This window comes from Chionomys nivalis, chromosome 5 (assembly GCF_950005125.1).
Source record: "Chionomys nivalis chromosome 5, mChiNiv1.1, whole genome shotgun sequence".
Taxonomy (NCBI): domain Eukaryota; kingdom Metazoa; phylum Chordata; class Mammalia; order Rodentia; family Cricetidae; genus Chionomys; species Chionomys nivalis.
In genome coordinates, this window is record NC_080090.1 from 53,784,065 (window position 1) to 53,808,720 (window position 24,656).

At 43.9% G+C, this 24,656-nt stretch overlaps 1 protein-coding gene across 1 annotated transcript; it reads left to right on the forward strand.

The window, feature by feature from the left end:
• Positions 1-3,380: 3,380 nt before the first annotated feature.
• On the forward strand, positions 3,381-22,957 carry Lrrc52 (leucine rich repeat containing 52). Its single transcript, XM_057769123.1, has 2 exons — positions 3,381-4,002; positions 22,638-22,957. The coding sequence occupies exons 1-2, from the start codon at positions 3,381-3,383 to the stop codon at positions 22,955-22,957; spliced, it is 942 nt and encodes a 313-aa protein (XP_057625106.1).
• The last annotated feature ends 1,699 nt before the right edge of the window (positions 22,958-24,656 follow it).

A 24,656-nucleotide genomic window follows, 5' to 3' on the forward strand; every position in this document is an offset into this window, starting at 1 on the left:
CCTGAAAACAAAAGCATTCCTGGGGAGCACAAGAAATTGGAGTGAGGTCCTCCAACTCTTAAGGGTCTGGTCTCCTGAGTAGGAACTCAGGTAACTTTGAAGGAAAAGATAATGGTACTTTATACTAGCTGGTACTAAAAACAGACCATATATATCTCTGTGTGTGTGTGTGTGTGTGTGTGCGCGCGTGCGCGTGCATATATATATAGTTGTCTATATATACATACATATGTGCATATGTGTATGTATATATCAGTATATATACCTATATACACATACATATACACATATGTATACACACACACACACACACACACACACACACACACTGGTTTGGCCTATGGGTCCTAGCCCTTCCCTTCCAGCATGCTTTGGAACTTTTATCTCTTTTCCACACGACCTTATTTGTTTTCACCTGCTTTTCTTGGCACTGTCCCATAGTCCCATGCCCACCAAGAAGACTTAAGAAGAGCTGGGCAAGATCAAAGTCTGGGTGAATTGTATATGCTAAGTGGCTCTCATATCTAAAGAATTTTACCTTCTTTAGATATGAACCCATGTTTAACTGCTATGAAAGAAAAAACAATGTATTGGCCTCTGTACCACTGGTTGATAACTCCATCTGAGCCCTCGGTTGAGCCCATTAACACTTTGAATAAAACGGCATATTTATTCCCCATTGCTCTTTTCTTCTTAGGCAAACAAAAGTATGCCCACATCAACTTCCCTTACCACCTAAAGCAAGGCAGCTTCGCAGAATTCTCAACAGTGAGCACATGAGAGCTGCTTACCTTGTGCAAGTGGCCTTAAGCATCAGCATCTGTCCTCTGCTTTCATAGCTGCAGTTTCAAACCTGTGAGGGCCCTTAGCAGCCTGTCTTGTAAGTCCCATCCCCCACTCCAAGAGAACTTCAGTGTCTCAGAAACACCACTTTGCCATGTGTCACCTTGCCCTGTCATCATAAGAGAAGCTCCTTTAGTCAACAAGAGAGTCATTTAGAGGTTTTCTGGCCCCAGGAAGGGACCATTACACTGGGAATTCTCCATCAGTTAGAGTTAAAAGTAGAACCCTGCCCATGACCACTCAGCTCACCTGACTCCTCGGTGTCCTCCTGGAAGAATGGTGTAAAAGAAAGGTGGGGGACTGGTGAGGTGGCTCACCGGGTAAAGCTACTTGTCACCAAGACTGATGATCTGAGTTCAGTCACCAGGACCCAAAGACTGGAAGAGAATTTCTGCAAGTTGTCCTCTGACCCCCATGTGCACAATGTCACACTTGTCTCCACACACATAAACATCACAAATATACATAGATAAATCACTGTAATTTAAAAGGTTCTCAGAAAGATAGAGTAGAAAGTCAAAGCATTCTGAGCGCTTTGGAGGTCAGTCAGCGACCATCACGCATGCAAACAAAGTGGCCAGCACACAAGACCCACACCTAATAAAGTGTCCCTAGGAGACCCCGCCTGAGCAGCACACTGCACTGCAACTCCCAGAGGAAATGGCCACTTTGGAGATTAATCTCCTTCTATAGACTTTTATGTTCTAAATTTATCTCACGGGCAATTTTCTAAGCTCTAGGGAAAGACTTGCTTGTGTTTGTTTGTTTCTTAACAGAATTTATTTTAATTATAAAGAAAGGCTGGCTTCCCTATCAATTAAATCTTGTTTCAATTAGTACAACTATCATTTAGCTCATTACATTAAGTGTTTGGAATTTCTGCTGGAAGAAGGTCACTTTCAATTTAGTAAACATCCCTAAGTCATCGTGTTAATTCCCAGCCAGTCACCCAAGAAATGCTGAGTCAGTAAACAAAATCAAGCATTAGCTAACTAGCCATGAATCCACTTGACTTTATTAATTTCTCTCTTGGCAGAAATGCAAGAAAAGGAAGCAAACCTTCAGAGACATTCACGCATCATTCATTCAATAAATATTTATTATATGCCTAGTGCCAGGCACTATGTTAAACTAAATATAGATTTTATTGAGTTATTAATATTTTCACCTACATTATATATGAACTCTCTAAAGAGTACGATCCTATTTTCCGTAAGTATATGATTTTAATTCCCAAGGTGCTGTCTCTTCACTTCTGACCTCATGCCTCCCCCATGGAGTAAGTTACACATCCCAGAGAAAGCTTCCAGACCCCACGCCTCCAAAAACTCACAGAAGCGGCAATAGAAAAGTACTCACTGTGTTTAAAGTTCTCAGTGAATACAAGAAATAAGAAATAATTCGTATTATCACATTCAATTTTAGTTTTGGCTTTAATATGTGCATTTGGGCTTTAAGCAGAGTACCTTACAATTGTTTTTTTTTTTAAAAGTCTTTTCAAAATACTGTGTTCTCTCTCTCTCCAAATGTAAAGAAGGATGTATACATACAATCTAGAAAATAAATCTTTTGTTTTGTTTTTCGAGATAAGAGTTTCTCTATGTAACAGCCCAGCTGTACTGGAACTCGCTTTGTAGATCAGGCTGGCCCCAAACTCACTGAGATTCATCTGCCTCTGCCTCCCAAGTACTGGGATCAAAGGTATGTGCCACCACCACCCGGCTGAAATAAAATCTTAGAGTCCCACATTATCAGAGAAATTCCCCTTGCTTTGTTACAAAAGAGGCAAACCCCTTTCCTATCTTCTAAAACCAACTAGCACCCCTCTAAATTCAGAGCCCGTGAAAATACCCACTCTGAGAGCTGCTCATCAGAAAGGATGATGGGACTGGAGGCACCCCAGGTCCCTCCTATGAGTTAGAGGCTCCAATCTAGTCAAATCCTCTCTGACATGTCTGTGAGGAGCTGGTATGAATGCTCCAAGCATGTACTGGCACACACACACACACACACACACACACACACACACACGGTACCCTCATGCCTGTCCCCTGCAGCCACATGCCCAACTCCTCCAGAGAGCAAGCTTACCTACATACACAAAACACCCCACACCACCCAGAAGAAGAGCTGAGAAAAGAACCTTTCCCTCTGCCTGGGAGACTCCTGAGGCTGCTGACATCACAAAAGTGTCAACTGGCAACCTCATTGTCATGTGGCTCTCCCCTGGCTCCCCTTCACTTACAAAGGCAGGGAAAGGGTGAGACCTTTCAAAGTCGCCAAGTGGGCAAGCTTCCAACAGCACTCCGGACTGAGCAAGCGGCAGAGTCACCAAGCCGGCAGCAGGGCACTGGGCCTCGCGTTTCAACTTCTGTTCAGTTCTCCTGTAATGGAAAATTGCTTTGCACAAAGCTAGAGTGTTACAGTTTTTCCAGCACCCAGCCCCTGCCCTGCCCCACCCCTCGGCAGCCTTCAGATCAGGACAGCTTGTGCCCGCCCTCGGGAAGGTAGAAGGAGGGGAACCGTGGCTTCTTACTATGTCCCTTGCTTCAGGCGCTGGCCCCCAGTTGTTACTCTTTTCTCTAGGAATGGGGCTGGTATCAGGGTCCAACTGCCCAGTCAATTGTCTGTGTCAAGCCCAAGAAGTATCTTGCACAGGTATGCAGCTAATGGAATACCCACTGAACATTCCTCTCAACACCCGGAGGCTACTCCTGAGCAATAACAAAATCGCTAGCTTACCAGCTCTGCAGCTAGGATTCCTCAGTGACCTTGTTTACCTGGACTGCCAGAACAACCGGATTCGAGAGCTAATGGATTATACCTTCATCGGGGTCTTCAAACTCATCTACCTTGACCTCAGCTCCAACAACCTAACCTCCATCTCCCCTTTCAGCTTCTCGGTGCTCACCAACCTGGTGCGGCTGAACATTTCCAACAACCCTCACCTGTTGTCCCTTGACAAATACACCTTTGCCAACACCACCTCTCTGAGGTACCTGGACCTCAGGAACACCGGATTGCGGACCATTGATCACGAGGCCTTGCACCACCTGGTGGCACTCCAGACCCTGTATCTAAGTGGAAACCCCTGGAAGTGCAACTGTTCTTTCCTGAACTTCGCCATTTACTTATTAGTGTCCAAATTGGACCACCCAGGTGAGGGACTGATTGGGAGTGGGGAAGAGGATGTGAAGGAATAGGAGGAGTTGGTTTCTGAAAAGGTAAGTCAAAAGCTGGCCAGAATGGGAGGGAAAGCTGGGTGAAAATAATTCAAAGCACTGTTGTTGTTTGACCTGGCCCCTCCTTGGGGGGCTTCATAGGAAAGGTTCTGGAATGAGAATTCAGAGTTCAAATGTGTCACCTACTATTGTCTGCCTTTAGAAAAATCTCATTTCTCTGCACCTCAGTTTCCTATCCATAAAACTGGTAATATTATATAATTTGCAGAATTGTAGCCAAAAAAAGTGTGTGTAAATGATAAGTATTGTAGTTGTAAGGTAACAGATAATTCAGGGACACTGGGCTCTACTGGTACACTGTGTTAATTTGATTAATGCAGTGACTGAATTTTTCCACGGTCTAAAATAAATTCAGCCATTCAGAGGTAAGAGAGACTCCAACTGGACTGCGAGATGTGGAAGGGAAAGTTCCATAGGGAGAGGGGCATGGGAGCTAGAGGGACGGCAGAAGACAGGAGAAAAGAAAAGTCTGATTTGTTTTGAAATGCTGACCTCACTAGGAAGGAGAGAGGAGCGTGACTCAGAGGGCAGATCACAGCGCTCAGTGTCAAGCTGACTGAGGCTAGGATTAGATCCTGACCCGGGAGAGTCCCAAGCTGGGTGCTACCACTCTGGGCACTGACCCAAGCCTCTCTGCCATGGCTCTTTCAGTTCCCCAATGCCTCACAGCTTCTTCCCAGAGGCTCTGCTATATCCTTCAACCTCAGGGAAGTCAAAGCTTCAGAGAAATGAAGCCCCTTACAGAAAGCCCTGAGCCACTGGTATTGTCCTCACTTGGCAACTCCTGGCCAAGAATGACAGGGCAAGAACTTGTGGGAAGAGGGGCATGATGACCACAAGGAAAATCTGCCCTCCAGACCTCTCAGTGGCCAGGTCTTAAAAAGCCTTCCGGGCAGAAAGTACACTAGAGTGAAGCAAACCAGGATTCCCAGGCAGAATTTAAGAAGGCATCTGACTCGGCTGCCGGAGACTTGAGCTGGAATGGTTAGAATCAACAAGAAGGAAATGTAACTGTCAGAAGCCTCCCCAATAGACTAAGACTGAAGGCAGGGGCAATGATACCATCTGGGCCGTCTTCCCTAAGAGTCAGAGAATGCCTTGTATCCATCACTCTAATAGACAGCCAACTTCTGTGCATTAAATGTAGTTCCTAAATGTGAGTGTTCCTGTCAGTTCATGTATGTATCTGATGCAAAGAGATCGCCTTTTCCTGCCCATCCCCAAATTTATCTGGCCACAGCCAGAGAAATCTCTGCAAAGGAGACAGTTTTTCACCATGTCTCGTTTTCTTTGCTTGGCTATTACACCAAAGCAAATCCCCACATACACATTTTTAGAGATCAAATGTGTTAATTAGCACTTGTTAATCACATATGTTACGGTCACTCCCCCATCATGTCTCTTACCCTCTTCTATTCCTACTAATTGTCTTCTTTCCAGCTAGCCTCCCTTCTCTCGTGTCCTGTGTGTGAGCACATACGTGTGTGTGAGAGGGAGAGCACATATGTGTGTGTGAGAGGGAGAGCACATATGTGTGTGTGAGAGAGAGAGAGAGAGAGAGAAATCGATGAGTTTAATTAGAGTCATTCACATGAGCATAGCAAGGTATTTATAGAAATACAGGAACATGGGCAACTTATCATTGGCTACGTCGCTGAAGAAAATGTCTTCCCCTTCCCTGGTAACCACTAACTGCCAAAAGCTCCTCAGGTAGGGGTAAGACCTTAGAAGCCCCATTCACCACAGAACGTTGACGGGCCCAACCTTGTGCAAGTCATGTATCTGTATGATCCAAGTATACAGGCAAATTTTCCTCGACTAGTGATCACCAGGTTGCCAGGGCAACTTCCTATCCTAGCTGACTACACCGTGGCAATTCACCTTCTCTTCCAGCTCCCAGGCCTACCATGCAATTCACCAAGCTTCCACCCCTCTTGTAATACTCCTTAATCAAATTCCGCTTTTACAGTTATGTCTTCTCAGAATTTTCAGGCTGACTCCTTTGGACTCCTTATTCAATTCAATCCGTAATTGAACAAGATTACAAAACAGGTCTGTTTCAGTATATGTTTTCAAAGACAGCAGAAGGCAAATCTGTCTTGCCAAGCTCATAAATCCCTCATGGATAAAAGGCAGACACCGTTTTCCTCTACCAGCCATTGGGACCCACAGCTGCGGATCTACTCACCCCCTCTGCTGTCCAGAGGCCCAGAGTAGTCTTCCAGACCACTTCCTGGAGAAACACGATCCCACTGTTCCTGTTCATTGCAGACATCTCTGCAACAGAGATGGCTTTTCCTCACAGGTCTCACTTTCTTTGCTTGGCTATACACCAAACCTTAGATAAATTCTGTGCCACTAGCCTGTGGAAGAGACCAAAACTGATACTTTTAATCCTGCCATTGGATGAGGACATAGGCTGGCTTGACCAAAATCACACCACTAATAAATGTTTTGTTTTTTAATTGATTTCAAGTTGAAGTCTGAGCTATGCAGTTTAGGGTCAGTTGACAAAATACCTGGGAAAATCTACTTATTTTGGCTCAGAGTTTTGGAGGTTCCATGATCTGCTTTAGGACCCAAAGCAAAGCAATGTGTCACAGTGAAAGCCTGTGGCAGAGGAAGCTGCTGAAGGGATTGGGGTCCCAGTATCTCTTTCAAGGGCACGCACAGAGTTGCACAAGTGCCTCCACCTACTAACAGCTGCATGGACTGCAGGGGTCAAACCTCTAACACACCAACCTTCAGGAAGTATAGATGAAATAGCAAGGTCTTTATGAGAATGCATTATTTTTTAAATCTGAAAAACATATCACTATCATCTTACATCTGGTTAGTTAACTATAACTAAATTAGTTTTATTTCATATCTGTCTACTTCTTAGGACTCACAAAAGATTTTTGTTGTTAACAGTCACTACCACAAAGTAATTGCAATATTCCTTTACCTTTACAGATTTCACACAGTCTATTTTAGTGCTGGTCCTCATCTGCATCTTGCAGTGCACTTACAATACATGCAGGCAAACACGTAAAATACATCTAAAATAAAAATAATTTTTTAATAGTTTTTATTGAGCTATATATTTTTTCTATTAATCCTTTCATTCCTCTTCCTCCTTCTTCCCTGCACTTTCTCACATGTGTGAACACACACACGAACAGGAGCATGAGACAGGAGGTGGTGGCGCACGTCTTTAATTCCAGCAATTGGGAGGCAGAGGCAGGCAGATCTCTGTGAGTTCGAGGCCAGCCTGATCTATAGAGTGAGTTTCAGTACAACTAGGGCTGTTACACAGGGAACCCTGTCTTGAAAAAAACAAAATACAAAATTATGATCATACATGTATGTAAATATACATAAAAACACATGAACATATACACAAACACAAAGGTAGGTATCACCATATATAAGTGCGTGTGTGTGTGTGTGTGTGTATGAATTACATCTATATAGCATACACACATGTATAAATGCACAGGCACACAAACATACACCAAATTGAACACACAGTAAAATTCACTAGATGCCTCTCATCCTTTAGTAACATTTAACGCAAAGCAGGCATTATTTCACTTGACTCTCCTGTAATTATTCTACAGGGTAGAAATACTTTTGCTATAGATTTACATCCCTAGTGAACTCTCAATTGCAATCTCCCCTACTTATATCCTACATTTGCTGGCAAAATGGTGAGCTTGACATGTTCTAGAAGGAACTCACACTTCTCTCTCAGATATCCACAGTTCAGGACACAGGAAGAACATCAGTGACACAAAGTAGCCTGGTTGTAAAGGAGAATCCAGTTTGTAAAAGGGAGGTTCTGTTGATGCGAGAAGATACTATCTCTTAGCATTTGTATGGTCCCTGTAGCGCAGTATGAGGGCAGTATGTTGCTGCAACATCAGTCTACACGTACCTTCTAAAGCAACAAGTGAGGTGCTGGGAAGATGTCTCAGGAAGATCACTTGTTCTTGAAGAGAACCTGGATTCAATTCCCTAGCTCCCCACAATCACAGAAAAGCTAACCACTGTCTATAACTCCAGTTCCATGGGATCTAACACACCCTCTTCTTCTTTTTTTTTTTTTTTTTTTTTTTTTTTTTTTTTTTTTTTGGTTTTTCGAGGCAGGGTTTCTCTGTAGCTTTGGTTCCTGTCCTGGAACTAGCTCTTGTAGACCAGGCTGGTCTCAAACTCACAGAGATTCACCTGCCTCTGCCTCCCAAGTGCTGGGATTAAAGGCGTGCGCCACCACTGCCCGGCTTAACACACCCTCTTCTGATCTCTGCAGGCACTGCATACATGCAGTGCACTTACAATATATGCAGGCAAACACGTAAAATACATATAAAATAAAAATAATTTTTTAATAGTTTTTTATTGAGCTATATATTTTTTCTATTCTCCTCCCTTCCTCTCCCCTCCCCTTATACCATCTCCCATGACCCCCATGCTCCCAATTTACTCAGGAGATTTTGTCTTTTTCTACTTCCCATGTAGATTAGATCCATGTATGTCTCTCTTAGGATCCTCTTTGATGTCTAGGTTGTCTGGGATTGTGAATTGTATGTAGGCTGGTTTTTCTTTGCTTTATGTCTAAAAGCCACTTCATTATATTTGTCTTTCTGGGTCTGTGTTACCTCACTCAATATGATGTTTTCTAGATCCATCTATTTGCCCGCAAATTTCAAGATATCATTTTTTACCTCCCAGTCACTGTGTAGTACTCCATGGTGTAAATGTACCACATTTTCCTTATCCATTCTTTGCTTGAGGAGCATTTAGGTTGTTTCCAGGTTCTGACTATGACAAACAATGCCGCTATGAATATAGTTGAGCACATGTTCTTGTGGTACAAATGAGCATCCTTTGGATATATACCCAAAAGTGGTATTGTTGGGTCTTGAAGTAGGTTGTTTCCTAATTTTCAGAGAAATCACCATACTGATTTCCAAAGTGGCTGTACCAGCTTGCACTCCCACCAACAATGGAGGGAGGTTTCCTTTACCCTACATCCTCTCCAGCATAAGTTGTCATCAGTGTTTTTATTTGTTTTGTTTTTTTCTGTTTCTTTTTTAATCTTGGCCATTCTTACAGATATAAGATGGAATCTCAGAGTTGTTTTGATTTGCATTTCTCTGAGGGCTAAAAATGTTGAGCATTTTCTTAAGTGTCTTTAGGCCATTTTAGATTCCTCTGTTGAAAGTTCTTTGTTTAGATCTGTACCTGTTTTTTTAATTGGATTATTTGTTCTTTTGATGACCAATTTCTTGAGTTCTTTGTATATTTTGGAGATCAGCCCTCAGTCTGATATGGGGTTGGTTAAGATCTTTTCCCTGTTCTGTAGGCACCATGTTGACCATGTCCTTTGCTTTATAGAAGCTTTTCAGTTTCAGAAGGTCCCATTTATTAATTGTTTCTCTCAGTGTCTGTGCTACTGGGGTTATATTTAGGAAGTGGTCTCCTGTGTCAATGTGTTCAAGTGTACTTCCCACTTTGTCTTCTATGAGGTTAAGTGTCATTGATTTTATGTTGAGGTCTTTAATCCATGTGAAGTTGAGTTTTGTGCATGGCAATAGATATGGATCTAAAACATAATTTTTTTAAAAAGCAGTGAACTAACAGATTACCATGCTACCATTTAGTTCATCTGTTCATCCCTTCAAATGTATTTTGAGTGACTCCCATTACCAAACAATTGCCAATGAGTCTAACTAACGCCAGGCTCAGAGGGGCCATATGTGGAGATTCACGTGACCCTAGGAAATCAGCACCATAAATATGTGTCTCAAGGTCTGGGGCACAACAGACCTAAATAAATCTGGAGCCAGTATATGTCTGGACACACACTTAAACCAACCTTGGCTACAAGTGATGGGCAGTCACCATGCAAGACAGCCGAGCCCAGTGCTGAGAGCTCAGGTTCTGAAGAGAAATAGACTTGGATTATGATACCAGCCTGATACTGTCTATAAGATATCAGATAAGTCATTTAACCTCTCTGACCTTCAATTTATCACCTCATCTTTAAGGCATCGATAATAATAGCACCAGCCTACCTAGGCCTGTCATAATGATGAGATGAGAACATTCAGGAACTGCTGTTAGCATTAAGCAAGACACTTCATAAACCTTCTGTAAACAGTTGTAGACATACGACAAATGCATAGTACTGTAGAGAGGATGTCTGCCAAGTGGCTCGTTGAACAGGGGTAGACTTCAGGAAGGTTCAACACACAAAATACTGTCCAGGAAACAGGACTATAGAGACACAGATTGGGTGTGCATAGAATTTGGGAAAGTGATCATTAAATCCCAGAATTGTAATGCACGAGGAAAGAGGCGAGGGGACTCCTGGAAGGAGTTGACTATTAGATAAATTGTGAACACAGACTCTCAGAAAGTCAAAGTGAAGATCAAAATCAAGACTTGGTTACCTATCAGTGAGTTACGAGACTCAGAGTAGAGCAGCACCCAAAGTAGCTGTGCCTGCACTGAGTCTGGGTCTTAAAGCTCACCCTAGAGAAAATCCCACTTCCAGAGGCAGCTATAGATGGGCACAGCTTTCCAGGGAAGTAGGCAAGAAAGTCAGCCCAACTGTGTGTGGGGGGGCATAGCCTTGCAACTTGCAAGTGCTGAGCAAAGCCTCACTCCAATACTCCCTCCCAACTGCTGCCTACTACTGAGCTGAAGTTAGATAAAGGATATTCACGCCCCCAATGCCATGACTTTAAAAAGGTCCCTGCAAGAATACTAACTTCCTGAGGAGGATAATACAAGTATCCTTGCACTGTTATCAGCTCTCCTATAAGAGGAAGGGATAGACTATTGGGATTTCTAATTAGTAAGACGAATTCTGCAGCAGTGGAAAGCCTTGAAGGAAACAGAGGTGCTGAAAGAAAATGAAGGGGTCTTAAGAAAATATATGAGGATATGTCCTTTTCTCTTATATCACATCCTGGGCTCAGGGGACCCCTTGCAAGGGAGGCTGTGCAGGAAACTGGAATGTTCTGCTCACCTCAATTCATCATAATACTGCACAAAACAGGAATATTGAAACTTTCCCAAATTAACAAGACACTTGGTACTATTATCGAAAGTATTACTCAAACAAAATTCTACGACACTCTAACCAGACACATGAAAGCATTCAGTCTTACACAGTTCACTTTGCAAATGCAGAGGACAGCAGAAATGAAAGCATGTCCTGATATGCCAGTGGTCAGGTATCCTGCTGAGCCTTGGTGAGTACAGGGTTAAAAACAGATGCGTGCATTCCAGTTCCTTTTTAGCCCAGGTCAGCAAGTAGGTGAACTAATTCCTGGCCGCAGCTGTAATTTTCCAGTCATTAGGGCTATCTGAAGGTGAGAGTGGCAATTGAATTCTCTCTGGGATATTTGTTTGCCCTAGTGAGACAGGCTTAAATATTTCTAGGATGTTCTCCAAAACCTCACTCATCTCTGAGCTCCTGGTCTCTATGTCTGTTTCCCCTTTGCCCCCCCAAAGTCAGGCCCAAAGCAGCCCAACAGGTGTTTCTGCAGCACTGGAAACACTTTATATGTGATATCCAATACAGTAGCCATTATCTGTATGTGGCTATTGAGCTCTTGAAATTTGAAGTACCATGGAACTGCATTTCTGATTGTTATTCCATGTTTGTTTGTTAGCCAAACAGGACAGTGGCTCTCGCAGCGCTGGGGAAACTGAGGCTTTAGAATCCGTAGTGTGTTAGGTTTGTGTTGGAGGAGCTATTTAGTAGGTTGGTTGGTTGGTTGGTTGGTGTTTGTTTGGGGTTTTTGTTTTGTTTTGTTTTGCTATGAAAATATGTCTGAGAAGACAACCTAAAAGAGAAAAAAGTTGTTTGGGTTTATATTTCAAAGATTTAAGTTCACAGTTGACTGGCTCCATGGTTTTTAGGTTTATGGCAGAGAGATAAAGAAGGAAGGACCCACAACAAAGTGACCTACTTCTTAAAACGAGGCCCCACATTTTAGTTTCTACTTCCTTCCAATACTGGCCTCAAATTAAGAATTTCTCAATGAGTTAACTCACGGATTAGGTCAACGAACCCATGATTCAGTCACGTCCCAAAGCCCCCACAGCTGAACATTACATTGGTGATCAAGCTGTCAACATGAGATTTTAGGAACTGTTTCATACCCAACCTGTAGCCAGTGTCCTCACAGGTAAGTGACCAGTGAGTCTGGCCCAGCATGGATGTGTCCAGACATCCAGGTTCCAGGTTGTTCTCCATTTTTACAGCATCTTTTGTTATTGTGCACATCAACCTATTTGCCCCTAGAACATTTATTATATTCTATGTGTGCAAAATGTGTGAAGATTGTTGTGGCACAAAGAGGTCCTAATTCCTGCCTAGTAAGACCACCTGGGGACAGAAGAGACAGATGTAAAACAGAGTGGAAAGCCAGAAAGCTGCAGCAACCCACTGGGTGACCTTAGGAGAACTACTCCCTCACCCTTCTTGTCTTTAAAGTGGGAGAAGAGAACTTGAAATTCTCTAAGACCCTTGATCTGGCAGGCTTCTAAATAGAAAAAGTAGATATTCATGATAGAAGAGAGCAATGCTCAACAGACAGGATCCCAGACAAACAAGGGCATGCAGGGTCAAAATGGAGATGGAGGTATTCCTAGTAAAGATGGCTACAACCTCAGTTAGCAAGGGAAATTAAGAAGCAGGAAGCTTCTAATGCTGGCATTATTCTACCGCCAGGGTTAAGCTCCGTCAATTTGTCCTCTGCCACAAGGGAGCAAGTGCCCCAGTCTTTCTTCTCAGGCCTGACACACCCAAACAGAGATCCTTAAACTCTAATGAGCACAAAAATCCCACTCTGAGTTCTGATTCATCCAACTGCCAATACAAGTGTCCTTAGGCCACTTCTCTGAGAGACTTTGTCAATATTCTGTGTTCTAGAGCTTCTGGGGCTGTTCCAAGTAGAGAAGAAATTAATTCACACTGAGATGCTAATGGGTAATAATGTTTTGAAATGTTTCCCTCTCGGGCATTTGCAGCTTGACAGGAAACAATCAGAAATTAAGAATTCAGAAAGTGACTGGCGACCAGAATTAAGAATGGAGCAGTTTTAGGACACAAGGTCCTTTGTGTCAACTCTTACATTGTAGTCCTTAGGCAGTTCTAATCGAGCCCAGCGGTGGGGCCCAAAAGTCAAGGGGGAATCTAGGCAAGGGTACCACAGAAGTGGGTACACAAAGCAACTAAGGGACATCTGCAGGGAGCAGATGGGTTGGGTCATGTGCTGCTTCTGGTCCAGATCATTTTGGAAGCATCTGAGCAGAGAACATCTTAGTTTCATTCTGAGGCTATTTCATCCGGTATCCAGGCAGCTGTAATGAGATAATGGGCCCCATTTCAACACACCAAATACAAAGTTACCCTTAGCTGTGTCAAAACTTAGATTTCCAGAATGAATTCAGGTCCTTCACCATTTCACTATAAATGTTAACCCAGCTCCAGGTTCCTCCACCAGACAGACTGAAATAAAGACCAGAGGCAGATGTGGGAAGAGGAGTTGAGAGAAAAAGAGAACTAATTTCTATGCAACAGATGGTTCAAACATTATCAATTGTTCTGCCAGCCTGGCTATCGTGTCTTATAAAATACTCCCTGGCCTTAATGCTAGATGATCATCTTTCTGAGAGCAGTACAGGGGCAGAAAGGGAAGTGATTAAACCACCCCCCAAAAGAATGGCTAACTACTGATTCTGATAGGCTCCCTTACTCAACCCAAAGAGGATCCCAGAGAGTAAGTTGTCTAAAGGTCTTTCAGTTGGTGAAGCACCAGATTTCTCCATGTGAGTTCTCAAACCACCCAGCAAACTTAGGCTTCTGGAAAGCTTCAGTGAAAGGCTGACTAGAACAGCCTACCTGAGTCTCCTCATCTCTACAGATAAAGAGCATCTTATCCTGGAGGAATCCAGCATGATGGATGCAACTAGAAAGTGAGATGAGGGTATATCCTAATTGACCCTGAATAATTAATTATCTGGGAACCATGCTTGGGATCGTGTGAAGCCTTGAAAGGCAGGCAAGTCTGGAGACAGAGTTAGGAATTTAGCCCCTGTAGACACATAGGAGGCAGAGAACAGCCTATTAGCAGCAGTGGGAATGGAGGTGTAGAGACATAGGAAAGAATTTGGAAGGTAGAAACAATAGGACTTAGGACTGAACTGGCCTTTTCGTGGTTCCTTATACTTCCTCTCTGGCAAAAGCATAGATAATAAATTTGTATTAACTTAACTTCTTAATATACTATGACAGTATGCCTGCACCTTTAGAAAATAGTACAAAGTCTGACAAAGAGAAAATGCCCAATAAATACTGCATCAAATGAATGAATAAAATTGGGAAAACTGGAGGAAGAGAAAAGTAAAGGACGAATCCTAAGGTTCAGCTAGGATGACTGTGGGAGATACACTGAGCTGCACACTTGCTCAGTCATCTTCCCACCACCATAGTAAAATACCTGACATTTCCGACTTAGCATGAGAACGTGAGTATTGGCTCAGAGCTGGGAGGATTTAGTCCAGAATTAACTGACCTCATTGTCTTAGGCCTGCGGTGAGACAGCACACCATGGCAGAAATGCAGTTCCTTTCAGGGCAGTGAGGATTTGGGGTCCAGAGAGCTGTGACCCAGGAACTGAAGGTGCCAACCTGGGACAGGCTCTCTAGTTCATTGCCTCATGCTTGATGGTTAAATATGTGAACTCACGGGAGTATAAGCAAAGGAAAAGCAAACTGTACTAAGGGGAAATGAGAAATTAACGAGACCAAAGGGAACTTCCAAAGCTAAAGATTTATTGCAGAAGAAAGTGGTCAGGGCAGCTTCCAGAGACAATGGGGGAACCTGTGTGGGCAGCCACTAAGCTGCTTGTGTGTGTGTGTGTGTGTGTGTGTGTGTGTGTGTGTGGTGGGGGGATTGCAAGATGACAGAAACTGGACAAAGACTGGGGTGATTTCTGTTCAGACTGGTTAATTCTCTGAGCATATCAGAGCCAAGTCAATTGGGGGTAACACTGCATATCCTCATGGCCCAACCAGGGAAATAATTACATACTGGCCCCCCAGTTAGAGGTAACGGAAGCCTCCCTCTGTATGTCTCTGACCTTTTAGATACTAATCTTGACTGTGTGTGAGATTTAGTGCCTGCTGGAGTTGCTATGTTCTGACCTTGTAAGTTTTCCTTGTCTTAGACCCTTGATGGAGTCTAGTAGCTGTTAATTAGACTAGGTCCTCACATTTGTTTATCTAAGCAGCCAGTAGTTTTGCCATGATAGTCCTGGGTTGAATGAGATTTTTTTTCTCAGCCCAGTCAAGTAGTTTTTAAATGAAAGTGATTTCAAACCAGGCAGTTCTTTCCATGCACTTATAAACCCAACACTCAGGCTACAGGTAGGGGCAAGAGGATCTCTGTGAGTTTGAAGCTAGTCTGGTCTGTATCAAGTTCTAGGTCAATCAGGGCTACACAGTGAGACCCTGTCTCAAGAACAAAACAAACAGCAGGTGTATCAGGGGTCAGTCTATTCCTTGGTAGTAGGACATTTGCTGAGTAGATGTGAGACCCTGAATTTGATCCCCAATACCTTACAACAGCACCAGCAGCCACACTCCACCTTAGCTTTGCCTGCTTGAAGGTAACCCTTATCAGCTACTGAGATGTAGTTGGGGTCTTCTCTGCTTACCCCACATCCAGCTCTTTTTCTAGGGACCAGTCTGTCACAGCTGGAGGCTATTTAGAAGCCATTTTTCTTATCATTCAGTTGGTTACAATTAACAGCAGTAGAAGGGGACTGTGTGAAAGACCAACGATGCCTGTGCATATTTGGGGGGAAGGAGCTTTGTGGGAGTTAGGGCCAGTTGGAGTCCGTTGACACTCACTTCATCTTCCCAGAGCCCTGTCCATCCTCTTTTCTGGTCAGCTTAGGTATCTCAAGCCCAGTCACAAGTCCTGTTATTTCCCATTCCTGGCGCTTCCAGTGCTCTTGAAGAAGGGGTGCTAAGAAGGCTAAGGATAACCAGCCCAACTTTTGAGTCTCCTGAGCAACAGATTCCTGTGAGACAATGAGTGTTAGTAAATTCAGACTAGAGAACACGCCATTAAATACACATATGGAGAATCACAGTCTCTGGTATCATCGAACTCAAGCAAAATGAGAACAGCAAAGGGAAGACGGTTTAGAATAAAGGGCTCCAAGGGCCAAGCACAGAAGCTCTGGTAGCTGTTTCAGATCAGGAGGTCTCCAGTTGGTGGCTTCTGAGCTGAATAAGGTGAGGGTCAAGCCATGGAGAATGAAAGTGAGGTAAGGAGGGTCTTTCTAGACAAGGGACAAGCGAAGGTAAAGATCCTAAGACGGAATGTGTCTTACCACTAGAAGGCGAGCGTGGCTGGAGTAGAGGGAAGCAGGGGAGAGGAAAGGACTGAGACAGAAACAACTAGTCACAAGGCAGACCACACGGCAAACAAGCCACGGAAGTGCCAGGTTGTATTCTAATATGACAAGGAGCCCTGGAAGGGTTTTTGGCAGAGTAGTAACATGCTTTGTGATTGACGGTTGGCTCCTGCTGCTGTATGGAGGAGAGGTTGTCAGAAAAGGGGGGTAAGTGAGGGAGGATGGTGACTCAGACCAGGGTAACACTGCATGTGGTAAGAACACTAAGAACTGAGGCACAAAATAGTGAAAGCGGCACCCACAGTGTTTGCTTATGCCTTGAATATGGGATGTGAGCAAGGAGAGTTCCTTGTTTCTTCCTGGTTCACTGGAGAATAGCAGTGCCCTTCACCCCTGAAACGTTATAAACTGCTTGTTTCCTGAGGGTACACCACAGGTTTGCCCACAGGCCAATCTAGTCGGGTCATTTTCTAAATTGAGGTTCCATTTTCTAAAATGATACTAGCTGTGTCAAGCTGACATAAAACTAGCCAGCACAGAGTAATTTAATGACAGAAAAGACTATGAAAACAAACAGGTTGTAGTTTGGTGAGCCCCGACTTAGGACATCACAGGAAGGTCACTGGGTGTTGAAGAAACAGAGATCCTGGTTGGCAGAAGAACCCACGTCAGAAGTAAAAAGATTCATAAAGCCATGGTAAAGGCCTTGCCCGCCCACCAGCTTTAGTGTTGGACTGCTAAATTCCAAACCTGCCTGGAATACAGACAGAATGAGTTCACAGACTGGGAAACCTAATGAGACTCTATTTCAAACCATTTTAAAGAGGCTAGGAATCTCACTCAGTGATAAATGTTACCTACTATGCACTAGTTCTAAGTACAGCAGGGAAGAAAGGAAAGAACCTGGAAGGAAGGAAAAGAAATGGAAAAAAGAAATAAAAATTGGTGTTTCGGGAGGTCAATGAAGGGATGTCCTCCAATTCCATCCTCTCCTTGTACCCTGCCACCTCCTTGAGGCTCACCCCCACCAAAGCCCAGAGAGTTCGCTGAGCACACAATAGGATGTAGGCTGCATGGGGCCTGCTTGATTCTGTACCAAATACCTGGACATCCGGAGCATGGCCCTTGCCCAGAACTATGATCTTTTCTGCAAGCCAAAGAAAGGTTCCTCTGAGAAGGAGCCCAAGTTCAAAGGGAGGCTTCATAGCCTTTTACAGCTCATATGTGGTTCTGAAACACAGACTCCCTGGTGTCTGCACACACCTGGTTCTGGAAGACATGTTTACTGCCTGTGAGTAAGACACTCTGTGCAGAAATAAACAAGGTGATATTTAATGTTTCCTTTGGAACTATTCTCAAGTAGTTAAACATTAATAACATCTGTAATTGTGCCTGGGAGTTTTAACTGGGGCAGATGCTCTGGGCCCACTGGAGTAATTGAAAGAAGGGCTATCAGGGGCCTAGATATACATCCATAATGAGAAAGGAGCCTTTTGGAACTGGTCAGAGGATAGCAGGTGGCAGCCCTAAGTAAGAGGGAAGGATAGACTATAGTTTACTCGTTCCCTAGTCTGGGAATATTTAAATCAACCCTCCAAGCTGGTTTACAGTAGGTTTTACAGCTAAATTTTACAAATGCTTCATGTGATACCTGGCACACATCAAATATCCCACCATCAGTACACAGGTATATAATCTCTGAAGTCACCAAATCAGATTAGAAAAATAACATAGTACCAACAAGCTAAGAAAGTAGATTTAAATAATAAGCAAGAAGGCAAAAAAGTAAAGAAATGGGACATAAGTGAAATAAATGGAAAACAAGTAAGTACTAGATACAATGTCAATGGACGGACAGACAGAAAGTTTTACTAGCCTGGGAGGAGGGAAAATCCCAGCTGTAAGTTGCTCACAAAAACGTACTTTAAATATAGGAAAACTGAAACACTAAAAGAATGGAAAAGATAAGCAATGCAAGCACTAGCCGAAAGGAATTCAGTCCAGCCACAGTAAGGGGAAGGCACCCTTTACAACAGGAATCTTTCCTGACATTGAGAGCTATTAGTCAATAACTGAAAAGCACAGATATAACTTTCTATGCATCTTTTTAACATAGGTTAAAATAGGACAGAACTAAAAGGAACACTGACTGTTAGGTGAGGGTTTGGAACTAGAATGTGTCTATAAAAGGTAAAATTCCTTCTCACAGGAACAAATAGACAACCAACAAGAACTCAGGGACAATCGATAATTATAGATTAAGAAGTAAGCAGGGGAGACTGGGGAGATGAGTCGGTGGGTAAAGTCCTTACAGCTCAGGCATGAGGACCTGAGACTAGATCCCCAGTAGCCATGATGAAAGTCAGACATGGCCACACATTTCTATAACCCAGTACTGGAGGGGTGCAGACAAGCGAATTCCCGAGGCTTGTTGGCAGACCAGATCAGCCACAACAGTGAGCCCCAGGTTCAGTGAGAGACTGTCTCAAATGAATAAGAGAGAGACTAACAGAAGATGTCAACCTCCAGCCTTCACACACATACACATACACACACACACACGTACAAAGATAAAACTTAAATTAGAAGTCAGCAAGGTGCAGATCTCTATAATACCACAATCTAAGGGATGTTAATCTAAGGGACGTTAAACAGAACAATACACTAAATAAAGATAAATGTATTTTTCAGAACAAAGAAAATTTACTAAAATTGGCCTGATGCTATGCCATAATGCAAATTATCGAAAAATTTCTAAGGATTTTCAAAATGACAGAACATGTTTCTACCAACAGTAGAATTAAACCAGAATCCAATTGTCTTTAAGAATTTAACTAGAATCCAATTATCTTTACAAATTACTAAAAAAAATTCTCCAAATACTTACAAATAGCAGTGAATAATAGCTCTTATTAATAAAAATAAAGATCAGATATATTTTACATCTCCAAGAGCTAAAACTCCCTCTGGTAGTTAGAAAAAGCAGTCATGTAAATAAGCATCGCACACAGGGAAGACTTGGCGTGTGCTTTCTAATGATACCAGGCCAGGCTGTAGACAACCAACTGCATGTCCTATGACCTGTAGGAGTAGAGAAGCTTTAGGGTTAGTTCTCACAGAGTGAGAAGAACTTGATCAGGCAAAGACTGAAGAAAGAGACTGTCAATGCCATGAGCTATAGGACACAGCCAGCTACAGATGAGGGCCAGGGCAAGATGCCATCAACACTTAAGATGCTTAGACTGGTGAAAAAGTGAGCTACAAGGAGCGCAGCAAGGAAGGAAGGGCAACGTGGGCAGCCGCTGAGACAGGACAGGTGCTGCGGGTGTTATTCAGAGGCCCACAAGGGGATCATATCAGTCTAGACAAAGCTAAACCTGAGGGAAGCAGCTTAGCATTTGTGGGTGACATGGACCATAGCTGGTACACTTGGAAGCACAGAGCAGAGAGACTGAGAGAGCTCAGCCTTGACAGTGATGTGATGGGGGAAGGGGAGAGAAGGGAACTGTAGAAAAAAACCCGAGCCTCCCTCCTAACAGAGCCACCCACACCCCTCACTGGCACAGCAGCCTAACAATGCATTAAAATCACTGCCTAATTGCTCCTTTCAAAGTTAATGCTCTGAAATGGGGAAGTGTGTGTTTAATGTTTAGTCTCATCTCTGCCGCCCAAGCCCCAATTTGAAAGCCAAATCTTTTTAAAAATAGAATGAGATAAACCCCTAGACACAGCTCCGACCCTCAGAATCCCACGTTTTCCTTTTTCAAATCTGTCTTTCTCTGGCAGTTTGAGCAGGTGACCTGGGAATCCTGTCTGGATGGAACCCTGGAAGTTTCAGCAGTTATGTTCCTCCCAGCTCCATTCTTGAACTCTCAGACAGAGCCCAGGAAGTCTTCACGTCCACAGACCCTTTTCTCTCCACATAATCACATCAATCAGAGCAGGGTAGCCCATGGTAAATTGCCACACTCAGTGTAGAGGGAAATGGCTTCCTCTCCTGCCTTGGTGATCACTGCAAGCAATGAATGTGGCACAGTCTTGTACCCCAGGTTTACAGCCTCCTCCAACAGCTCATCTGCGTCCAGTTGTAACTCTCCTACCAGACCGCTGGGAAAGGGGCAGGAACGGAATCCCTCCCACTGTTCTCTCCAGACACCCACACCCACGCGCGTCCTTCCAGCCTCCTCCTCTATGATTCTATCTCTAGCTTCTGTTGGGATTTCCCAGCAAACCCACTTCCCCAACTTCCTTGTCACCAAGGACATTGATGCCACCACATAGTTGCACAGTTCCTACTCTAAAGTTAGAAGAGTCTTCTCTGTAATGTCTTCCGGTTGTAGTCCCCATGTCTCTACACGCCCTGGAACAGCTCAGTCCTGGCTTTCTGTTAGCTAGAGACTTTGAGTTACCTAGAACCACAAATCATGGAACTTCCTAAGTCTCCATTTCCTTGTTTATAAAACAAAGATGAAAATATTATAAACAGCAAGATGGTTATAAGCATTACATGAGATAAAGTGTATAGGTCAGTCGACACTGAAAGCTTAGACAATAGCAGTTATGGTTATGATTGATTGTGGTCATGGCAAACCCTGGTCTTGACTCTGGGCTGGAGCTTTTCTATTCATCACAAATATGCTGGGCATGTTTACATGGGTACCTCAACATACACCTCAGCATCAGCAAGGCAGAGTACCCAGAGCTAGAAAAAACAGAGCTGAGGACAGTGTTCCAAGTATTGTGCACACTTGGCACAGCAGCCTGTCTTCTCAGCCATGCCTGTCAACCCTGCTAACTACCCTGAGAATACACATCACTGTCTGTGCCTGTGAGATGGGAAAGTAGGGCTGAGAGAGGAAGTGAGTTATACTGCCAAAATCCACATGACTGGTAAGTGACGCTTTGGATTGAATCCTGTAGGTAGCTCAAGAAGCCTCTTTTCCTGCTCTATACTAAAGTACGTGTTACTAGATATAGGGAGGCACTTAGAGAAGCATCCATGGAGCTGCATCAGCTGTTAAAAGTGACTGAGGATTCAAGTCCTTCATGCAACCAACTGATGAGTGTCAATAGCATTGCTAAGGACTAGAACTGCTTTGCCTACTGGCAAAATCTTCACACTGAGCTACCCAGACTTGCATACAAAGAACACACCAGAGACTTTCCCAGGAATCTTGTCCTTCCCTAAAGTTGAAGTAAATGGTTTCCGATACTCTCGGGCAATATTAATGGTCTCTGTCAATTGGCTTTTCATCACTGTGACAATATACCTGAGAGAAACAATTTTAAAGGAATGGAGATTTACTTTGATTCATTATTTCATAGCCTTCGGCCTAAAATGGCTTGATCCCATTGCTGTGAGCCTGGGTTTAAGCAGAGTATTAAGGCAGAGATCACAGAGTGGAACCAAGTTAGCTACTCACCCACAGTAGCCAGGGAGCAGACAGCGAGCACGGGTCCAAGGTAAAGATACAACCTTCAAGTCACTTCTGTAAGACCCAACTCCTCCAACTAAGCCCTCTCTAAGAGCTAATGAGTCCTTTCACAAGGTTAGCCCCTCACGGGCCAGTCACTCAATAGCACCAACAGCTGAGAACTAAGGTTTCCAAATATACGTCTTTTAGGCAGACAAGTAGCATTCAAACCATAAAGTAGTCCCTGAGCGGGCTCAGGCTCCAGTACAGGGAAGGGGACCAGGAAATGGATGAAGGTAGGTGAAAAAGAGAAAGGAGAAAGCTGGCTAACCTTAGTGCAAAAATTCCAACACTCCATTTTAAGTTTCCAACCCTCTGTTGGGGTCTCTCCTTCCATTAGAGAGGGCCTTAAGCAAAGAGCATTATCATGGTCTGTGTGTAGCTAAGCCTGGGGGTAAGTCCTGGGCACAGCACTTTTCAAACTTCTGTATGCCACCAAACACCCTGGGATTCTTGTTGAGAAGCAGGTAACTCAGATAGCCTAGTGTGGGCCTGAGAGTCTGCACTTCTAACAAGGTAGAGACAACACCAGCACTGTTGGCCCACATGCCACATTTTGAGCCGTGAGCTCCAAACACCCTTACCCTTTGGCTTAGAATAATGGGAAGCCTACTGTTTCAGCACCCTGCCTGCTGTGTTTCTCTTCATAGATGGCCAGAACGCCACGTGCACGGAGCCCACTGAGCTGTCAGGGTGGCCCATCACACGGGTGGGGAACCCTCTCCAGTACATGTGCATCACACACCTGGACCACCAAGACTACATCTTCCTACTGCTCATCGGCTTTTGCATCTTCGCTGCCGGCACCGTGGCTGCCTGGCTCACAGGTGTGTGTGCTGTGCTATACCAGAATGCCCATCGAAAGTCGAGTGGCGATGACGCTGAAGATGAGTCTGGGAATCGGGTCACCGACCAGATTTTTCGAAGCAACTCTTACTTCGGCCAGAGCCGATTCCCTCAGCTGACCTAGCTGTCAGACAGTACTACTAACTGTGCCTTTCCTGGTTCGGTTCCCTGCTTTCTCTCTCGCCCTCCCATCTTACTGTCTTAGACATTGAAGACTCCCAGTAAAATAAAAATATATAGGGTGGTCATTTCTGAGACTGGTCCCTTCCTGCTCCACCGGCCCACACCTATTTCCTTGAGCTCAGCAGACAGACAAAGTCCAGAAAAGTTGTTGGATTCATCTAAATGCCAAGGAGGTCCACCCTAAAAGCAAGTGGACTTGTATTTAATTACTATGTCTCAAAAGTAAATGCCCGAGAGAGTTGAAAAATCTAAGGTAAAATCTTTCTCAAAGAGCAAACAATCTGCAGGGAAGTCAAAAATACTGTGTGGCCATGAGTTATCTTCACATACCATCTCCTAATTATCTCAATGATCAGATATTAGTATAGCCTACCAGTGGGAACCTGACCACTGTCCACAAACACTTAACAATATAAGCACAGGTTTATCATCTAATATAGTTAGCTATAATTACATGTTACAATGCCTTGGCTAAACAGAGGTGTGAGAGACACCAGGTGTCACTAGCAACAGAATCCTTATCAAATGCCTAGCACTTAACCAGCTCTGTACACAATTTCACCTACTAGGTTAATTCTCTCAACAGCGGGGTCAAGCGGTTAATGTGACCCTTGTATTTCTAAGGTACTCGGCCACACAGTAACAAACTCCAGTTTGCAAGAGTGTGGTAAGAAACAGAGCGATTGTTGAACTGTTGGCTGCCTGACACCAAAACTGATGCCCTCTGCCTCTGTGCTTCATGAGCTGCTGTCCACGCTGAAGTGCTCGGCAGAGCAGAACACACAGAGCTGCACACTCAGTGCAGTGCACACAGGTGTGGTCCCTCTGTCAGGGCTGCACACTCAGCAGTGAAGTGCACACGGCTGTGTTCCCGCTCTTAGTACTGTACTCTTGAAAGGAAAGGAGGAGAAGGGCAGCTGAGTGCAGGCCTGAAGACACACTCCAGGTTTCTTTATGCTTGCTACCCAGATCAAACCAAACTCCTGGCGATGGTGTGGATGATAATCCCCGTCCATGAAGGCAGCTGTCCCTAAACTCCCACTAGACCGAGTCTTACCTGGAAATCTCTGATTACCACTTTCCTCCAGTTTGTCTGGGGCAATGATTCAGAGCATAAGCCTTGAATGAGAAGCTGAAATCTACTGGCTGTCCACTTTTGTATTTAGTTGCTATGTAAATTCAGGCTTCCCACTCATAAGAATGATCTGAAGTGCAGAGACCATCTTCTTTCATGATCCCCTCTTCTCTACGATGGTGCCCCCTACACAGCAGGGGCTCAGTGTCAGCCATTGCATTCCATCAAAGCCCAGCCCAGCAACGGCTGTGTGGTCCTCAAGTGAGGGGTGACCGTGGATAAATTATCTCGCTTCTGTACGGTGCCTGTTTCTTCCTCTGTACATGACATGAATCACAGTTTATGTCATCCAGGGGAATTGTAAAAATAAAATAAATGTCAATCATGAAAATCTATTAGTGTTGTGAAATAACTTCAGACTTACAGACAACTTGCAATGAAAGTCTCTATGTACCTTATCCAGCGTCTGCTAATGTCACCTCATATTACAGTGGTATATTTGTCAAAACTAGCAAGCATACTGGAATATCACTCTTTTGTTTTGTTTTGCCTTTTTTTTTTTTTT